Source organism: Copadichromis virginalis, linkage group LG1 (genome assembly GCF_057382275.1).
Source record: "Copadichromis virginalis isolate Kocher_CV1m ecotype Utaka linkage group LG1, C_Virginalis_male_GT1.1, whole genome shotgun sequence".
Taxonomy (NCBI): domain Eukaryota; kingdom Metazoa; phylum Chordata; class Actinopteri; order Cichliformes; family Cichlidae; genus Copadichromis; species Copadichromis virginalis.
In genome coordinates, this window is record NC_140618.1 from 41,586,648 (window position 1) to 41,605,261 (window position 18,614).

General features: G+C 46.1%; 1 protein-coding gene across 1 annotated transcript in view; it reads left to right on the plus strand.

The window, feature by feature from the left end:
- Positions 1-18,614, plus strand: part of adamts17 (ADAM metallopeptidase with thrombospondin type 1 motif, 17) — a 105,075-nt gene that overhangs the window by 65,527 nt on the left and 20,934 nt on the right. Inside the window, exons 15-16 of the mRNA XM_085463471.1 lie at positions 3,431-3,551; positions 16,737-16,817. Of these exons, the coding sequence (XP_085319597.1) occupies positions 3,431-3,551; positions 16,737-16,817 (202 nt within the window). The remainder of the gene's footprint in view (positions 1-3,430; positions 3,552-16,736; positions 16,818-18,614) is intronic.

Consider the following 18,614-nt stretch of genomic DNA (forward strand, 5'->3'; position numbering starts at 1 on the left):
TGAAAAGGAACGTGATCCGTCCCGTACTTCAGCTAGAATGGAAAAAAAAGACACAAAGCTGGAGTTATTCTGTCTTTGCTGCACAGCTGCCTCTTCTCCCATTCTCTCCCTCTCCTATCAGCTGATCGGCTTTTCTCTCTTGTGTATTTATCGCCCACTTTGCGCCAAAAAGAGGAAACCAGCAGATGTCGCGCTAAACAACAGAAGCACGTTTAAGCTTGATCAGCTGTTAGAATTTATTTAATATCACTTTCTAGTATCAGCTGATGTTTGCTGGAGCCACAGCTGTAAAGCTGCTGGTCATGATATTGGTTTGGAAACATGAAGGTGATCCACTGTATACAAATCCTACATATATACCAACAAGACAGTGTACATCACTGTCACAACAGCGTTTGTTTTAGTTCAAAGGCTTTATGGTTTTTCCTGTAACACCTGGTGGTGTAGTCGGACGATTTTTTGTCCCAGTCCAGCCCTGGCTATTTGGGTGGTCAAGGCGCAGACTCCCAGCACATCATTTTCAAACCCCCTGCGGTCTTTCGCTACTTGGGTTAAACACGATATATAAGTCACTTAGATAACTGCTAAATGTTAATGTTTGGTTTATTTCAGTGTTTGATTTGTTCATGAGTAAATCGGTTTGGCTGAGATTAAAGTTCAGCTTCATAACTGGACCGTTTTAAGTCTTACCTGTCACCATCCTCCCTACTCTGGTCTCTTAAAGAGCACTTAGCAGAAATATTAAACAGCCTAACTAATAGGATTACCACTTCCCATCAGCAATATTAGGGAACCACCCCCCCACCCTCTACCTCACAATGCTTAATCAACATAATCAACTTTAATTTAATGCATGTGTAAAACAAATACACAGAAATCAATTATTTTTCTACAATATTTAAATGGACTCAACATCTTTCTTCAACAGAACTGCAGACTGCACAGATGGTACAAGTACTATAGCTTAGTGTATATTAGACTTAACAGTTACTATATACAGTAATGGACTTCTATACATGTAATCAGATGACCATTTTGGTTAAGATTAAGAGAATTATTATTTATTAAAAGTTAGTCATTTTTAATGAAATAACAAAGAAAATTATTTCCTTGTGCCCCCCTTTCCCTGTTAATGCCCTACCTGGCCCCCTGGCAACACTTTGTTAGACCCGCCCCTGCACAGTTACCAGCTGTCAGCTGCTTAGAAAAGGATCCTGGTGTTATTTGTCTCTCAGAAACAGTTCATAACTTCAACTCATTCATGTCACCTAAAAGGTAAACCTGTTTCTCCATCACCTGTTCAGCTCTGATGGTTCAGTAAGGACATCTCCTGGTTTCATCTTCATGTTTCCCTCTCACCACATATCCAAACCAACATCATGACCAGCAGCTTTACAGCTGTGGCTCCAGCAAACATCAGCTGATACTAGAAATTAATATTAAATAAATTCTAACAACAGCTGATCAAACGTGCTGCTGCTGTTTATCCGCTGGTCTCCTCTTTCTGGCGTGAAGTGGGCGATAAACAAATAAGTAAGACGGGACTTGCGACAGAAAAGCCAATCAGCTGATCATTGATCAGTTTCTTAATTGAAGTAGCAACAAGGAGGGAGGGGAGAGAATGAGAGAAGAAGAGGCAGCTGTGCAGCAAAGACAGAATAACTCCAGCTTTGTGCCTTTTTTCATTCTAGCTGATGTACGGGAAAAATCGCTTCCTTTTCGCCTCAATATGAAACTCCGATGGCCAGTCCAGTTGTGGCTCCATATATCAGTTGTTAAGGTAAACATTGAAATACTATGCAAACATTCAGAGATGCACTTACACACTTGTTTTACTTCTCTGGGATAGTTTTCTCTGAGATGAAATGCTGCGGTTTGGAAGCAGGTAGCAAGGCTCCAAATGCTCCACCAGACCACTGACATTTCTTGCAGACAACAGCAGCTCTATCACATACTGCTCTGATGCGCTGAGCTGGGTTAGGCCAAGTAGCGCCTTTTGTGAGGTGATTTTGTGATACTTCGGATCGGATAACGTTTTTTATTTCTCTCCGATATCCAATCCAGTAATTTAGGTCAGTATCGCACCGATACGTAATATCGGATCGGTCCATCTCTAATTTTCACGTACTTTACATTTGTTTTGTAGTTGTGTGTCTTATTTTGAAATAAATATTTAGGCGTTACCATATCGACCAAAGGGGGAGAGAGGAGGATGTTACTCTCAATGTTGTTGGCGCATTTCAGGAGGACACTTCTAATAAAGTTACACAATTACGCCGTGAATTTGTGTTGATTATTATATTTTCAAAATACCACAGTTTTTGTTTTGGTCGTATCATTTTATTTTGTTGTATTTATTCACGAAACGTTAAGGCCGGTCCGTGAAAATATGTGTGAAATATGTGAAAACGATGTGCCGGGAGCCGCGCCTTGACCACTTTCGGAGATGTCTGGTGGGTAACAGGCATCTCCGAAAACGTTAGAGCACTTTTGCAAATATGTCTTGATGAATCGAGCAGATATTTGAAGTTTACGCAGCACCATTCTCGACTGAAAATATTTTAAAAGTTTATTTTGTGATCCAGAAAGAGTAATATTTCAAACTCCGCCATTGTGCGTCCCTCCGCCACTGCCTCGTTTGAGTGTTGGACGAAATGCATTCTGGGATGCTGCATTTCGTCATTTCGAGCTGATTGGAGACCAAAACAACCAATCAGATTTTTTTGCATCCAAGTCTGTGATTGGCTGGTTTTGTGGCACAAACATAACGGTGTAGAGAAAGAGTTGAACGTCCACGGGCAGAAATGTTGAGAGCGTGAGCAACACGTTGCGAGCGAGCGCAAATGCAAAAACTGAGCGAGAGGGGCTGCTGTGTCTGTGTGGATAATAGCAAACACTGAAATACATTTTTTGCAGGCAGCAATGAAGTTTGTTCACTCAAATTTAGCTTTTCTTCTCTCAAAATAAATTTCTCCTCAAAATGCAACACTTGCACCTGCAAATAGTTTTTACGTGCGCTCAGAATAGTGGCACAAAAATGACGCCATAGTGGGAGGCTTGTTTTTTTTAAATCCGGCATGTGAGTAATGGCATGCTAGGAGAGAGGCAAAGAAATAGACTAATTAATATTGATCTTTTTTTTAATGGGCTGCAGTTTCTGTTTACCTAAGAAATTCCTGTTCTTTTTCAGTCCTAACAATAAAAACAATAAAAAGACCTCAATTATTTACTGTTAAATTATGGTTAATTATATCATTTATTTCATCTGTTAATATTGTGGTAAACTCATTCCATGCTCAAGGTAATATACAATCCTTTTGGCGACTGCTGTGTGTTGACCTAAGGATATAATTTTACATATGCATACAAAGATGTAAATTGTAATGTACTTCCTCCATTTTACAGTTGGGTTTTGTTTTGTTATGGACAGAAAATCGGCTGTGACAGCATCATTGGCTCATCTGCTAAAGAGGACCGCTGCGGTGTTTGTAATGGAGATGGACGGTCCTGTAAAATAGTGACAGGGGACTTCAACCACACTAGGGGAATGGGTGGGTATATATTTTTTCATGTCTAGCTAGTATGCTGCTCAGATGTTTTTTTGTAGTTCTTTTTTTTAACAAGTACCCAGTCTTTGCCATTGACTCCTGGTTTGATGTGGTTTGATGGGTTGTTTAAATTGATTCTTCCAAAAGCGATCCTAAATAAATATTTCAGGTGAAACCAACATATTCTAATGTTTTCTGTTTTATTAAAATTTTACAATGGTATATTATACTGGCCTTCAACTTAAAGTCACACCCATTTATAAACGTGACATGATGGATGTTTCTGTCTTTGCATTTGCTTCTTTTCCAACACAATGAGATGCAAGTTAATTTTAGTCAGTTTAGTCATTTTGGTATTCAATATGTATTGTTTATTTGGTTACATTAATGGACCAATGTGCCTTTCTTTAGTTAGTAAAATTGTCCCTGGTTTTTATTTACTGCTCACCAGTTACTTTAATAGTTGAGAGATTATTAGATGTAAAATTCTAAGCATGCGCATGTGTTTACTAGGGCTGGGTATCATCACTGATTTCTAGAATCGATTCAATTCCGATTCACAAGGTCCTGAATTGATTCGATCCACGATTCGATTTGAATCAGGTAAATTTTGCCTCAGACAGTCAGAAATATTATAATTCTGATCACTTATCAGTACATATCTATATTTTTATATCTACTGTCCTGGATCTCCAGTCCAGGACATCGAGATCAATATCCATAAATCGATAATCAAAACCCACCCCTGGTGTTTTTACCCCCACACATTTAAACACTCCCCTCAAGCATCTGCGTACACACCTACACAACCACACACATACACTTGTTTTTTATATTTTAGTGAGGACATCTAATTGACATAATGATTTCCTTAGCCGCTTACCCTAAACCTAACCATCAAAAGTGAATGCCTAACCCTAGCCCTTATCCTAAACCTAACTGTAACCCAAATGACCTGCGGTCTCTGCGCTTCAGCACTTTGCAGTGCACAATGCTCAGCAGCACTGCAGCTGGCTCTCTGCTCCAGCAGCTCTCTCTCCTCTCCAGTCCAGCTGCTTCTGAAATACAGAATGCATGATTAGATGATGCTCACCGGCTGCGAAAACCAGCCTTCCTTTTTTTTTTTTTTTTTTTTTTGCCTGTCCCGTTTGGCTCTTTTGCATCAGAATTATTGTCTAAAGGCAAAGAAAGATGCCCAACGGATTTACTTTACCAAACTGACCATCCCAGCCTTGCCGTAATGGTCCATTTGATTCACCTTTTATTGTTAATTTTATTTTCACTTACTGAATACGGGACAGACTTGACTGGGGGAAAGAAGGGGAGAAAGAAAGAGGGAAAGAGAAACAGCTGAGAAGAGGGACGGGGGAGAAGGGCAAAAACCAAAAACCAACAGAACGGGCAGAGAAAAAAAAATGCATATATCAATCACCTGGATCACCTGCTGAGAAAGAAAAAAGAAAACAAGCAGAAGAGAACAAGAGTAATAGAATAAACAACATCACGATGATATATGGGAATATGACAGTAAATACTAAATATTAAACATTATTGTGCAGCACATAAGATCAACAGAACACAGTGTGCTTTGAGGTAGGAGCCAAAAAGGGTGTAGTTTGTGGGTGTGATCACCCGTGTGTACACCTGTGAGCATGGACGCACTTGTTTTTAAAAGGTTCCTTCATGTAATGATCTGCTAGAGGGTGTGGGGGGGCCACAGCCCCGTCCTCCAGGGTATGAAGCAGGTATGGAGGAGATCAAAACTCCAGACATCCAGAGGCCCCCAGAACACAAGAGACCAAGGAAGACCAACAGAGGGGCAGCCGCGCCACTGTCCCAGAAAGAGCTGAGGAGAGTCCCAGATGAGGGCTCACTCAGCAGCCGCGGAGCAGAAGCCAGGGGGAGTTGCAGTGACGCGCCCGTGAGCTCCGCCGGCAGCCAGCTGCGCCTGAGTGACCGAGCCCCAGGCCGAGAGGCCGGGGGCACCCCACCTCCGAAGTGGCCCGAGCGAGCCCCAGGCTCCAGGCCCCGATAAGCAGCCGCCAAGGAGTGAGCCGGTGTGTACCTGGACGCCCATCCCCGGACACAAAGAACCACCAACGCACCGATGTCTGAGGGGGTCCGCCACTGGCAGGGGAAGTGGTGGTGGTGGGGGGAGATAGGCCTCCATACCTTGGAGGGCCTGAGATGTCCCCAGAGAGGTGGCGCCTGACACCCAACCTGACATATAGACACAGACATACAGGCACACACAGATACAAACATCCATCCAAGGCACAATCCCGCCCCCCGTTTGGCAAATCTGATCACGCCGCCATCTTCCTCATGCCAAAATACAAACAAAGGCTGAAACAGGAAGTTCCGGTTCAGAGGAAGGTCGCGCGCTGGACGGATCAATCGGTGGCCGCGTTACACGACGCACTCGATGACGCAGACTGGGGCATGTTCAGAAACAGCTCCGACGATGATGTCAACGTGTTTACGGAAGCGGTTGTGGGATTCATCGGGAAACTAGCGGATGATACCGTGGAGACAAAGACTATCACAACGTTTCCCAACCAGAAGCCGTGGGTGGATAAAACCATCCGCAACGCTCTGAGATCCCGCACCGCTGCCTACAACACGGGACTCATGACGGGGGACATGGACCCGTACAAAGCCGCGTCATATAACGTGCGGAGGGCGGTGAAAGAGGCGAAGCAGCGCTACGGGAGGAAACTAGAGTCACAACTCCAACAGAGTGACTCTAGGAGCCTGTGGCGGGGACTAAGGACAATAACGGACTATAAAGCACCAACAACCGGTATGACGAACGCGGCCGTGACTCTGGCAGACGAGCTGAACACTTTCTATGCTCGCTTCGAGGCTGCAGCTAAGGTCTCCAACAATGCTAGTGTTAGCGGCGCTAACGGCTGCAGACAGGAAGATACTGCCAGCACCGGAAACGTGCTCGTCATCTCCGAGCATGAAGTAAGGAGAGCCTTCAAGAGAGTGAACACCAGGAAAGCAGCAGGACCAGACGGCATCCCAGGTCGTATCCTCAGAGACTGCACATACCAGCTAGCTCCTGTGTTCACTGAGATATTCAACATCTCTTTATCTCAGTCGGTGATCCCCACATGCTTCAAAGAGTCCATCACCCTGCTTCTCTCAATGACTATCGCCCTGTAGCCCTCACCTCAGTAGTGATGAAGTGCTTTGAACGCCTGGTCAGAGACTTCATCATTTCTTCACTACCAGACACACTGGACCCACTACAGTTCGCTTACCGTCCAAATCGTTCCACAGACGATGCCATCTCTCATCTCCTCCACACATCACTCACTCACTTGGACACTAGAAGGGGGAATTATGTTAAAATGCTCTTCATAGACTACAGCTCTGCATTTAACACCATAATTCCCTCCACACTCACCACCAAGCTGGAGCATCTGGGACTCAGCTCATCTATGTGTCAGTGGATCTCCAACTTCCTAACTGGCAGACCACAGGCAGTAAGGATGGGCGGACATGTCTCAGCCTCCACCACTCTCAGCACTGGAGCCCCCCAGGGGTGTGTTCTGAGCCCCCTGCTGTACTCTTTGTACACATATGACTGTGTGGCCACTACCAGCTCCACCACCATCATCACGTTTGCTGACGACACCGTCGTGGTGGGCCTGATCTCTGATAACAACGAGACGGCCTACCTGAAGGAGATTAGGAATCTGGAGAACTGGTGCCAGAGGAACAACCTCCTTCTAAACGTCAGTAAGACAAAGGAGCTGATAGTGGACTTCAGCACTAAGCAGGAGAGGAACTACCAGACCCCCGTCATCAACGAGTGCCCAGTGGAGAGAGTGGACAGCTTCAAATACCTCGGAGTTCACATCACGCAGGACCTGTCATGGTCCTGTCACATCAACACCGTGGTGAAAAAGGCCCGACAGCGTCTCTACCACCTCAGACGCTTGAGAGACTTCCAACTGCCCTCCAAGGTGCTCAGGAACTTTTACTCGTGCACCATAGAGAGCATCCTGGCGGGAAACATCTTAACCTGGTTCGGGAACAGCACCATGCAGGACAGACGAGCTCTACAGAGGGTTGTGCGGTCAGCTGAGCGCACCATCCGCTCCGAGCTCCCTGACCTGCACTCAATCTACAGCAGGCGGTGCTGGACCAAGGCCAGGAAGATGGTGAAGGACCTCAGCCATCCCAACAACAGACTGTTCTCTCTGTTGAGGTCAGGAAAGCGATTCCGCTCCCTGAAGACCAACACAGAGAGACTGAGGAGGAGCTTCTTCCCGCAGGCGATACGGTCTCTCAATCACACCACCACACAGTACTGACCCACACATATGGTTCTTACACACACACTGGACTTTCTGGACTTTGGTTTTGCACAACACTGGTCACTATATTCTTCATTTCCGGTTAATACTTGTACAGCTGCTGTTATTGTGTATATATTTATTTATTTATATTTCTTCATACATTCTTATATAGTTCTATATTGTGTATTTTGTTGTACAGTTATTTTATTTTCAACTTTAATTTATATATTTATCTTTATCTTATTCTTCCCAGTTAAATTTACCCTTCATTCTAATTTGTGTTGTACAGTTATTTCATTTTTAACCTTAATTTATATTTTATTCCTTCCTAGTTAAATTTACCCTTTTTAATTTTTCATATTTATTTCCTATCTTATTCATAGCCTTTTCCTTTTTTGTTCTCTTTAGGTCACGAGCAGTTGTCCAAGCATTTCACTACATATCGTACTGTGTATGACTGTGTACGTGACAAATAAAATTTGAATTTGAATTTGAAATTTGAATTTGAATTCCCCCCCTCATGCTCTCATATGCACTTACTCCACACTCAACCAACGTGGAGACAGACATAAAGAGACGCTGTACACACGATCACACTCCCCAAGCGTACTCTACAAACCGGGTCTAGGTACCCTTGCCCCTGGAGGGGGGAACTGCACCCAGACCCAGGTGGTGTTACCCTTTTCCCTGCGGTGGGGGGAGGCAGACCGCCCCGACTCCGCAGCAGCAGGAAGGCTCCACACTCCAGACCGCAGTCGGACGGCCAACTCCTCCTCCTAGTCCTAGCCCCCCTGCTCCAGCAGGTCGCAGAGAATGGGGGTGAGAGAAGACTCCAAACCTCCCTCCACCCGCTCATTGTAATGTTGATGCATGTGTGTTCTAAGGTGCATTTAAAACCCAGGAGGGCTTGGAGCCTTCCTTGACACCACACCCTGAACCCACTGCTCCACTCCTCCCCTGCATAGAAGCCACCAACCACACTCCGCTACACACCCCCACCACCCAACTTAGGGCAGGGACCCATCCGCGCCCACCTCCCCCTAGAGTGGGAGGGGAAATCTGCCAGGATCATCTGCACCCCTGCTTCCAGTAAAGTCACTTTGAACTTTAAAGGCTTGAGGGCCAGATACCGCCGTGTGATCCGGGTGTTGGCATCCTTGATGCGGTGGAGCCATTGCAGTGGCGCGTGATCAGAGGGTGAAACGGTGGCTCAGGAGGTAATAACATAGGCAGTCGACCACCCACCGGATGGCCAAGCACTCCTTTTCCATGGTCCTGTACCCGGCATCCCACTCTGACAGTTTCCAGCTGTTACCTCCTGTGACAAAATAGCCCCCAGCCCTCTGACGTTAAGCTTTCTTCCACTGCACAAATGGAGCCTTGCACTGCTTCCTACACCGGACCAGATCTAGGGCACCCTTTCGGCTGAGGTCTGTCAAGGGGGCTGGTCACCTCTGCAAAATGGGCACGAACTGGCGGTAGTAACCGGCCAGCCCCAAAAACCGCCTCACCTTTTTTTTGTCTTAGGACACGAGCAAGATGCAATGGCTGCTGTTTTATCCATCTGTGAACGTACCTGCCCGCTTCCCAAGTGGTACCCTAAATATTGTAACTCCCTCAGTCCAACTGCACACTTCTTTAGGTTGGCCGTGAGTGCCTCCTGCCTCAGGGACTCCAGGATTGCGGCCACCTGCTACACATGCTCCGCTCTGGTGTTGTCATGGATGATAACATCCTCCAGGTAGGCGGCAGCATATGCAGATGCAGCACCCGGTCCATGAGGCACTGGAAAGTGGCAGGGGCTCCAAACCAGCCAAACGGAAGTGTGACAAAATCGTACAAACCGTATTGGGTGGCCGTTTTTTCCATAGACAAAGGAATCTGCCAGTAGCCCTTGGTTAAATCCAGCGTCGTAAAAAGTAAGTAGTGCCTAACCGGTCAAGGAGCTCATCCATCTAGGGCATGGGATAAGCATCAAACCATGAGACCAAGTTCACCTTGCAGCACAGAACCGTATAGACCCATACTTCTTCACTACAAGAACTATGGGGCTACAGCAAGCGCTGTGCAACTCTTCTATTACTGCCAGCTTTAGCATTTGTGCCAATTCCTTTTTCACAGTCTGTCTGTTGTGCTTGGAGAAGAACAAACCGCTCTGCAAGCCGCTGTTGCAATGCAGCAACATCCGCTCTCTGGGCCTGTGTGAGATGGTCATCTCAATGGAGGGAGGCAGGAATAGAGGAATTCAGCACCACTGACCACAACTGTTCTCTTTCCTTAACCAGGCTAACCAGAGAAGTGGTTTCAGCCTCTCTCCATGCTTTAAGGAGGTTAACATGAAATATCTGTGTGGTTCCACCTCTGTCTGACCATACCACCTCATAGTCTACGTCCCACATTCGCCGTGTGACCATGAAAGGTCCTCCCCACTTGGTGAGTAACTTTGAAGTTTTAGAAGGGAGGAATACAACCCTTTATCTCCTGGTAAAAATTGCCTGAACCTAGCCCCTCTGTTGTACAAGCGCTGCTGATGTTCCTGGGCCTGGAGCAAATTTTCTTGTGACAACCTCCCCAAAGTGAGCAGCTTTGCTTGCAGGTCCAGGTCGTGCTGATTCTCCTTTTCAGCCAGCCTCTGACTTTCCTCCCAGTTTTCTTTAATCAGGTCCAACACCCCCCGCGGCTTCCTGCCAAACAGTAACTCAAAGGGAGAAAATCCTGTGGAGCCCTGGGGCACCTCCTGCGCTGGAAATAACAGAGGGTCTAGCCAGCGATCCCATTTACGCGAAGGAACTTATGGATCATGGACTTTAGCACTAAAAAAGGCAGCATCTACCACAACATGTCCCGCCTGCTGCCACTCAGGGTGCCCCATCACCAGCCAAGAAGTCGGACTGCAAGAAGAAGCGGACTGCCTAACATCCCCCACGGGGAGATCGGAGCCGGACCAGCCCGGGCTCCAAGTTCACTCCAGGGCTCAGTTCCGGAGCCCGTTCGGAGAAATTTGTTCTGCCTCCACCTTTCAGCGCCTGGGACTCGAGTTGGATCCCACAGAGCGCATTTCAACAAAGAGATGACGAGACACTGTTCAGCTGAATCAAGCATGTCACAGTCTCACAAAAACACACTGTTTATTAAAAATTCACCCGTTGCATCCAGGCATGTTGCCAAGGGCACGGGAAAAATGTGTGAAAAACACAGAGTATGTTGAAAAACATAATGCCCCCACGCACCCAGACACCACCGGGGTCGATTCCCTCAGTGGTGTCCGGCCCCATGAGCACTGGTCAAGCGTGGGCCGCCCGCGCTGTCTTTGGGGCCGCTGTCAGCAAGAATAGAGAGATGGCGAGCTCTCGCTGCGCCTGAATGGGTTGTGAGGACATTAGAGCGAGACTATCGTTTACAATTCGCAACCACCCCTCCCAGATTTCACAGAGTGATTTTCTCTCTTGCAAAAGGCGAATCAGCCAGGATCCTGCAAGAAGAAATAACTGCCTTGCTATCAAAGGGAGTAGTACGAGAAATACCCCAGGAGCACAGCCAATGCGGCTTTTACTCAAAGTATTTTCTCGTGCCAAAGAAGGGAGGGGGACTGTGTCCGATACTGGACCTACGGGCTCTGAATCAGTATCTGAGGTCATACAAATTCAGGATGTTGACGACCACCACTCTGCTGCATGTAGTGCGCCCAGGCGATTGGTTTACATCAAGAGACCTGAAGGACGCATATTTTCACGTCCCTATTTAACCGCCTGACAGAAAATTCCTGCGCTTTGCGTTTCAGGGCAGAATGTACGAGTACCAGGTCCTGCCGTTGGGTCTCTCACTGAGCCCTCGGGTATTTGTGAAATGCACAGAGGCAGCCATAGCCCCACTGAAGAGGCGGGGCATCTGCATAGCAACATACATAGACAATTGGCTGCTGATATCAGAGTCAGACAGCACACCAGGTTGACAGTGGATCATCTGATGGCTCTGGGTTTCACCATAAACTACCAAAAGAGTGTCCTGCAGCCAGCTCAGGCCATCTCTTTCATAGGAATAGCTCTAAACTCCACCTCATACCGAGCGTGTCTCTCTGTGGACAGAGTAAAAAAATGCTATCACATGCCGGCATTTTTCAGGAGGGAAGATATCTCCCATTCAGAAGATGCCTGCAGATGCTGGGATTAATGGCGTCTTCACTGACTTCCACTAGGCAGACTGCATATGAGGGAATTTCAGCGATGGCTTGCATCACTGAGACTCAATCAAAAGCGCCATACCCACCACCATATCAGAGTGACAGCAGACTGCACTGCAGCATTCCACTGTTGGAGAAATTCCACATTTCTCACTCAGGGGGTGTCACTGGGGGCTGTCACCACCAGGAAGGTGGTGACCACGGATGCGAGTCTCACGGGCTGGGGTGCCACTCACGAGGGCAGAGCAGTGAGTGGCAGCTGGGACTCACGACAGAGGGGTGCTCACATAAACTGGCTAGAATTGCTAGCAGCATTTCTAGCACTGAGACACTTCCTTCCCCTGTTGAGAAACCACCATGTTCTGATCAGAACAGACAACACCAACAGACAGGGCGGGTTACGGTCCCGTCCTTTGCACATGCTGGCTCGCAGACTGATCATGTGGAGCAGCATCAATCTGTTGTCACTGAGAGCTGCTCACATTCCAGGAGCTCTGAACTTGGGAGCAGACTTAATGTCCAGGAGGCTGGACACTGGCCTTAATTTCTCCCACTCTAACCAGAGTGAGAGAGAGAGAGAGGGCTAACAAGGATATTGATCGCCGCAAGGTGGACGAGGTCCCATTGGTTAGCGGAGATTATGCTCCTCTTGTGGAGCGAACCTTGGCCTCTCCCTCTCCGACAAGACCTAGTCTCCCAAGCCAGGGGCGAGATTTTTCACCCTCACCCCGAGCGCCTTGCCCTGTGGGCTTGGCCCGTGAGAGGTTGTTATAGCCACTAAGGGGCGACCATGGCTCAGGGGGTTGGGAAGCGTATCTGTAACCGGAAGGTCGCCGGTTCGATCCCCGGGCTCTCTGTCCTGGTCGTTGTGTCCTTGGGCAAGACACTTTACCCTACTTGCCTACTGGTGTTGGCCAGAGGGGCCGATGGCGCGATATGGCAGCCTCGCTTCTGTCAGTCTGCCCCAGGGCAGCTGTGGCTACAACCGTAGCTGCCTCCACCAGTGTGTGAATGTGAGAGTGAATGAATAGTGGCATTGTAAAGTGCTTTGGGTGCCTTGAAAAGCGCTATATAAATCCAATCCATTATTATCATTATTATCATTATTATTATTATTCAGAGTGCTAGAGCCCCCTCCACAAGATCATTGTATGAGAACAAGTGGAGGGTATTTGAGGAATGGTGTGGAAAGTCTCACACTCTCTCCTTTCAGTGCTCCGTGACAACAATTCTCTCCTTTCTCCAAGAACTGTTAGATAAAGGAAAGGCCTTTTCCACGATTAAAGTATATCTAGCAGCCATTTCAGCCTGCCATGTGGGCTTCATGGATGGCCCAGTGAGCCATCATCCGCTAGTCTGCCGTTTCATGAAAGGGGCACGATGGCTCCACCCGGTGTCTAAACCTCTCGTTCCCACGTGGGATTTATCCCTGGTGCTGGGGGCAGTTTCACAGCCACCATTTGAACCACTAAACCAGGTGGAAATAAAAATCCTGTCTTTGAAGACTGCATTGCTCCTGGCTCTCGCATCTGCGAAGCGTGTCAGTGATATTCATGCGCTGTCAGTACACAAAGAGTGCACCCGATTCACGCGGGATAACTCTAGAGGCACACTCAGGCCAAATCCGGCCTTTGTGCCCAAAAATCCTTATCTCCAATGCACCCCATTGGAGCTGGAAGCTTTTTGCCCTCCTCCTTTCTCCTCCCCTGAACAGGAGCGCCTACATGCTCTCTGTCCAGTTAGGGCTTTATGTACCTATATAGAGAGAACGAAGGCTTCCAGGAGGTCGGATCAGCTGTTTGTTTCCTGGGCTAAACCACATCTTGGCAAGCCCGTTAGAAAAAAACGCATTTCCCACTGGATTGTTGAGGCGATCCAATTGGCTTATTCCAGCACGAGTCTGACTTGTCTTCTCTGCCACTCTTGACTTCCTCATACAGCACCACAGTTCTATGCAACTATGCAAGTTGTAATCCTACAACTGTTTACAACTTGCATAGTTCCCATTTCTGTATAGCTGTATATCTCAGATTCTGTAAAGTTATTTATTTCATATTCTGTATAGTTTTTCATATTTATATCCTGTTCATATCCTGTACATAGCTTGTACTCACTACAGCCTGTACATACTTATAGTTATAGAATATTCACAACATACTTCATACCGTGTACATTATAACATACCATAATAGACCCATTTCTGTAATATACTTACATATCTATACTATTGCTAATATATATTGTAATATATCTATATCACTAAGCACTTCTGGATGGATGCAAACTGCATTTCGTTGCCCTGTACCTGTGCATGTGCAATGACAATAAAGTTGAATTCTATTCTATTCTATTCTATTCTCTTGGCACTCGATCATATGCTTTCTCTTGATACACAAAAACACTGTGTGGCTTCTTCCCAGTTCATCTATACTTCTCCATCAACACTGTCAGAATCCCATGTGTCGTTCCCTTTTTCAGTATTAAGCCATACTGCTTCTCACCAAAGTGCTTTATGCACTTTTTTAAATGCAGAGGCATACACTGCATCATGCACAAACCTATTGCAGTTACAGTATTTCAGTCACATAATATTTATTGTAGCGTCTACATTACAATATAAAGCGCCTTGAGGTGACTGTTGTTGTGATTTGGTGCTGTATAAGTAAAGTTGAATTGAATAATTGATTGATAGATTGATAATACTTTATTCATCCCGAGGGAAGTTGGGTTAAGGCTGCCAGCTGTGCCAGCGCCATCTTACCCTTCCGACCATACATACATTACACAAAAATCACATGGGGAATACAGGTCAGAGAGGTATAACAATGGAAAATGCACAACATGAGGAAAGACGAGAAGAAGAAAGAACTCCCCCTAGACCAGTGGTTCCCAAACTTTTTTTGCTGGGCCCCCCCTTAGTTTTCCAAGAAACTAAGCCCCCCCCGTAAGCACACGCACAAACACATCCTCCAACCACACGCGCCCATATTTTGCTCCATTGCGGTTTATTTCACACCTCAAACATTTAGTAAACAATTAAGCAAATACAAGTAAACAGCAATAAATGACAGGTAGTAATAAAATAAACTACTAACCCTTTTACGCTGCGTCTACACCTACACGGGTATTTTTGAAAACGCAGCTGTTTCGTCCACGTAAACGGCGTTTCGAATCACTGAAAACGAAAAAATTTTAAACTCCTTTTTTGCGTTTACGTGTGGACGAGGAATACAGAGTTGGTCACGCAACAGCTGTGCGCCACGTTATTGTTTACAGGAGATGAATTGCAAAATGGCAGATATTCAGATTAACAGTATTTTGTCTCCATCTTCAGGTTTTACAAGCTTACATAAACACGCAGTTACTGTCCCTCTATTTACAAAGGCAGAGGCGTCACGGTGTCATTATTTTATGTGTTGTTGTTTTTTTCCCCTCTGTAATAATGTTCAACATTGCATCAATACATTTTTCAAAAAATGCCTCTCTGTGCAAAATGGGTTTAAAAACATAAACAGCTGTTGGATCCTGTTTGTCCGTGACTTGAACCGGGGGAACAAATCGTGGCAGGATCAGCCTGATGTTATTTGTATCCAGCTGTAACTTTACTGTATAAAGAGCTCACATCTCCAAAATGTCAGGAGTAGTTAGTCATTACAAGAAGTGTTTGTAAAGTAAAAATCAAGAATATGGGATACTGTTTGATTTGAAGAGCCCAGCGCTGCTCCCGACGAAGGGAAAACCAACCCTGCAGGGAGACCTACCTCAGCACCTGTGCAGGTGAAGCCAAAGGGCAGATTTGCTTCACCATATTTTCTAGTCTTTGGCTTAGAATGAAGTTGGTTTGGAAACATATTCAGCGACGCTTCATCTCCTGCTTTGCGTTTGTGTGGGCGCCCCGTGCTAGCAGTGTCCAAGCATTGTTTTGTTTTTTTTGTTGTTGTTTTTTTCCCCTTTTCATACCGCGCAATGGCTCTGCACCCCCCATAGGGGGCGGGCCCCACACTTTGGGAAGGTCTGCCCTAGACTGAGCTCCAACAGGGAGATCAGTTTGAGAACAGAAAAAAAACACCTCAGCACATGAATCATCACATCTCACAACATAGATGACATAAGCTTCGAAGGCGTTTGGGGGGGTGAGTGTAGGTCTGTGTCAGTGTACATGCGTGTGTGTGTCTGTGTGTTCCGTGTCAACTGAGAGAAAGTGTCCCTTCACCCGGTTAAGCAAAAGTCAACAATCTTCAATCAACGCGGACGGCCTTGAAGGAGGAACAAAGAGTCCTGACAACAATCCTGTTATCATGGAGATTTTTGTTGTTCCAGTCAGCTTAGACCTTGGCAGGCCTTCAGCTGGCGCCAGTGGGATAGCCGCATGAGTGAAGATGAATGATTTGGGTTTAGTGCAAACAACTGCATCCAATTTTTACAATTGGTCTAATGTCTATCACTGGTCACCAATTCTCTCAATTCCCGTTGTTCTTCTCCAAGATGTTATCCATATTGCGTTCAAAACACAGTCTGAGTACTCACAGCCCTGCCAACCGTCTGTCATGTCGGCCAGCCTTGTGTGATTTTGAACAACTAAATTTATCTTTAAATAGACAACTCCGATGTAGACAGAAATAACCAGCCCATCCCTTTTTGCCCACCATTTATGCTTCTGATAGTTTTTCTGTCCTGCTTCTGTGTCTCTATCAGGCTATATCGAAGCTGTGGTGATCCCTGCAGGAGCTAGAAGGATCAGAGTAGTGGAGGACAAACCTTCACATAGTTTTTTGGGTAATGATGCTTGTGTTTTCCAGATGACTTTGTGGTTCTTCTCAACAATGCCGCTCACTTTTAGACACGCTGAGACATTAGATACCAGAAATGTCTCTTTCCAAAATAAAAGCTGTACTATACGCTTCTTCTGGGCTATATTCTCAGCAGCATATTAAACATACCAGGTCCCCATAAGGAGAATCCTGTGCTAACGGCTGTCTAAATGACTCGGGTAAAGTTTGTAGCATGCATGCTTGTTGTTTTTGTCTGCTTCCACTTGTCTTTGCACTAGGATGATGTCGGTGTAAATGTGCAGTCATATTCGTTGTGTTCCCACTAGTGCTGTCAGCGTTAATCTCATTAAAATTACATTAACGCCATAACGCCGCAAATCTCCGTTAGCGAGTTACCGGGGATCGCCCCGTGCGCGGCGCTGGACAGCGTCAACACGTTAACGAGCTCACTGTGCTAATGCACTAGTTCCCACCAATGTAATTGAGCATTGCGTGGCACATCCGACACACTGTTTTACTTTTGTCCATGACGCGCTTACCTTCAGGGTCATGCTTCACAGGAAAAACAAAAAAGTTCCAAACACCAGATCTGAATGAGGGTGGGGGAGGTTCAATTTTGGCTAGCATTGAGGCAGTTGCCATGTTGCAACAAGCTTAGCTTCTGTCTTGCTAGCTTGCACTACGCTCAGCGGATCTGCGCTCGACAGTGCAGCCTAGGCGGAGTAGTCGAACGCAGATTCACTGAGCTCTCAACACAGACAGCATCGTCAGAAGGAAAGTTGATAAAATAAATTACAAATTTTGTATTGTTCGATACACATGCGTACCGAACCGAAAGCACTGTATCGAACGGTTCAATACCGATACGAGTATTGTTGCACCCCTAATATATATATTAGGGGTGCAACGAGTGCAGATCCGCTGAGCGCTCAACACAGACAGCATCATCAGAAGGAAGAGCGCAGGGCAAGCTAGCGAGACAGAAGTTAAGCTCTCCTTGCAACATGGCAAATTGAACCTCCCCCACCCTCATTCAGATGCAAAGACAAGTGGAAGCAGACAAAAACAACAAGCATGCATGCTACAAACTTTACCCGAGTCATTTAGACAGCCGTTAGCACAGGATTCTCCTTATGGGGACCTGATATGTTTAATATGCTGCTGAGAATATAGCCCAGAAGAAGCGTATAGTACAGCTTTTATTTTGGAAAGAGACATTTCTCTGTAATAAACTCTCTTTTCCAAAGATGAGTGATTCCTCAATCAGATACAGGGCTTGCAATATCGCTAGCCCGACGTCCCGGGGCTAGCGATTTTTCCAGTCGGGCTACCAAAATCTATCTCTGCCCTGCCCGTCGGGCTATCATAGGAAGGAAAAATATATGTCAATGCTTTTGCATTCTTTCAGAAATGTAGCTGGGTAATTATGTCATTGGCATCGGTGAGCCACTGTCAATATGTGACATATTGAAGTCGCGTTTGAATTTGCGCTTGTTTTTTGCTTTCACTTTGCAATCGCGTGAACTGTGTATAGAGAGCGACAGCACTGATCTGTGAGTGATGATAATTTGTGCACCAATTCCTCTGACATCGTCTTATTAATCGTTAGCTTACTATGCAAACATGACAAGTGAAATCTCCCGCAGCTTAAACATGTGAGAGGTTGATCGCGCAGAGAATCGCTGAGCTTATGTGAGTGCATGTGTAAAAGCAGCAGGATATATATTTGACTACGATGACCTAGATGACTGAGAACCTTCACAGACAGATATATATTTTAGTTCTGCTGAGCCAAATAAGA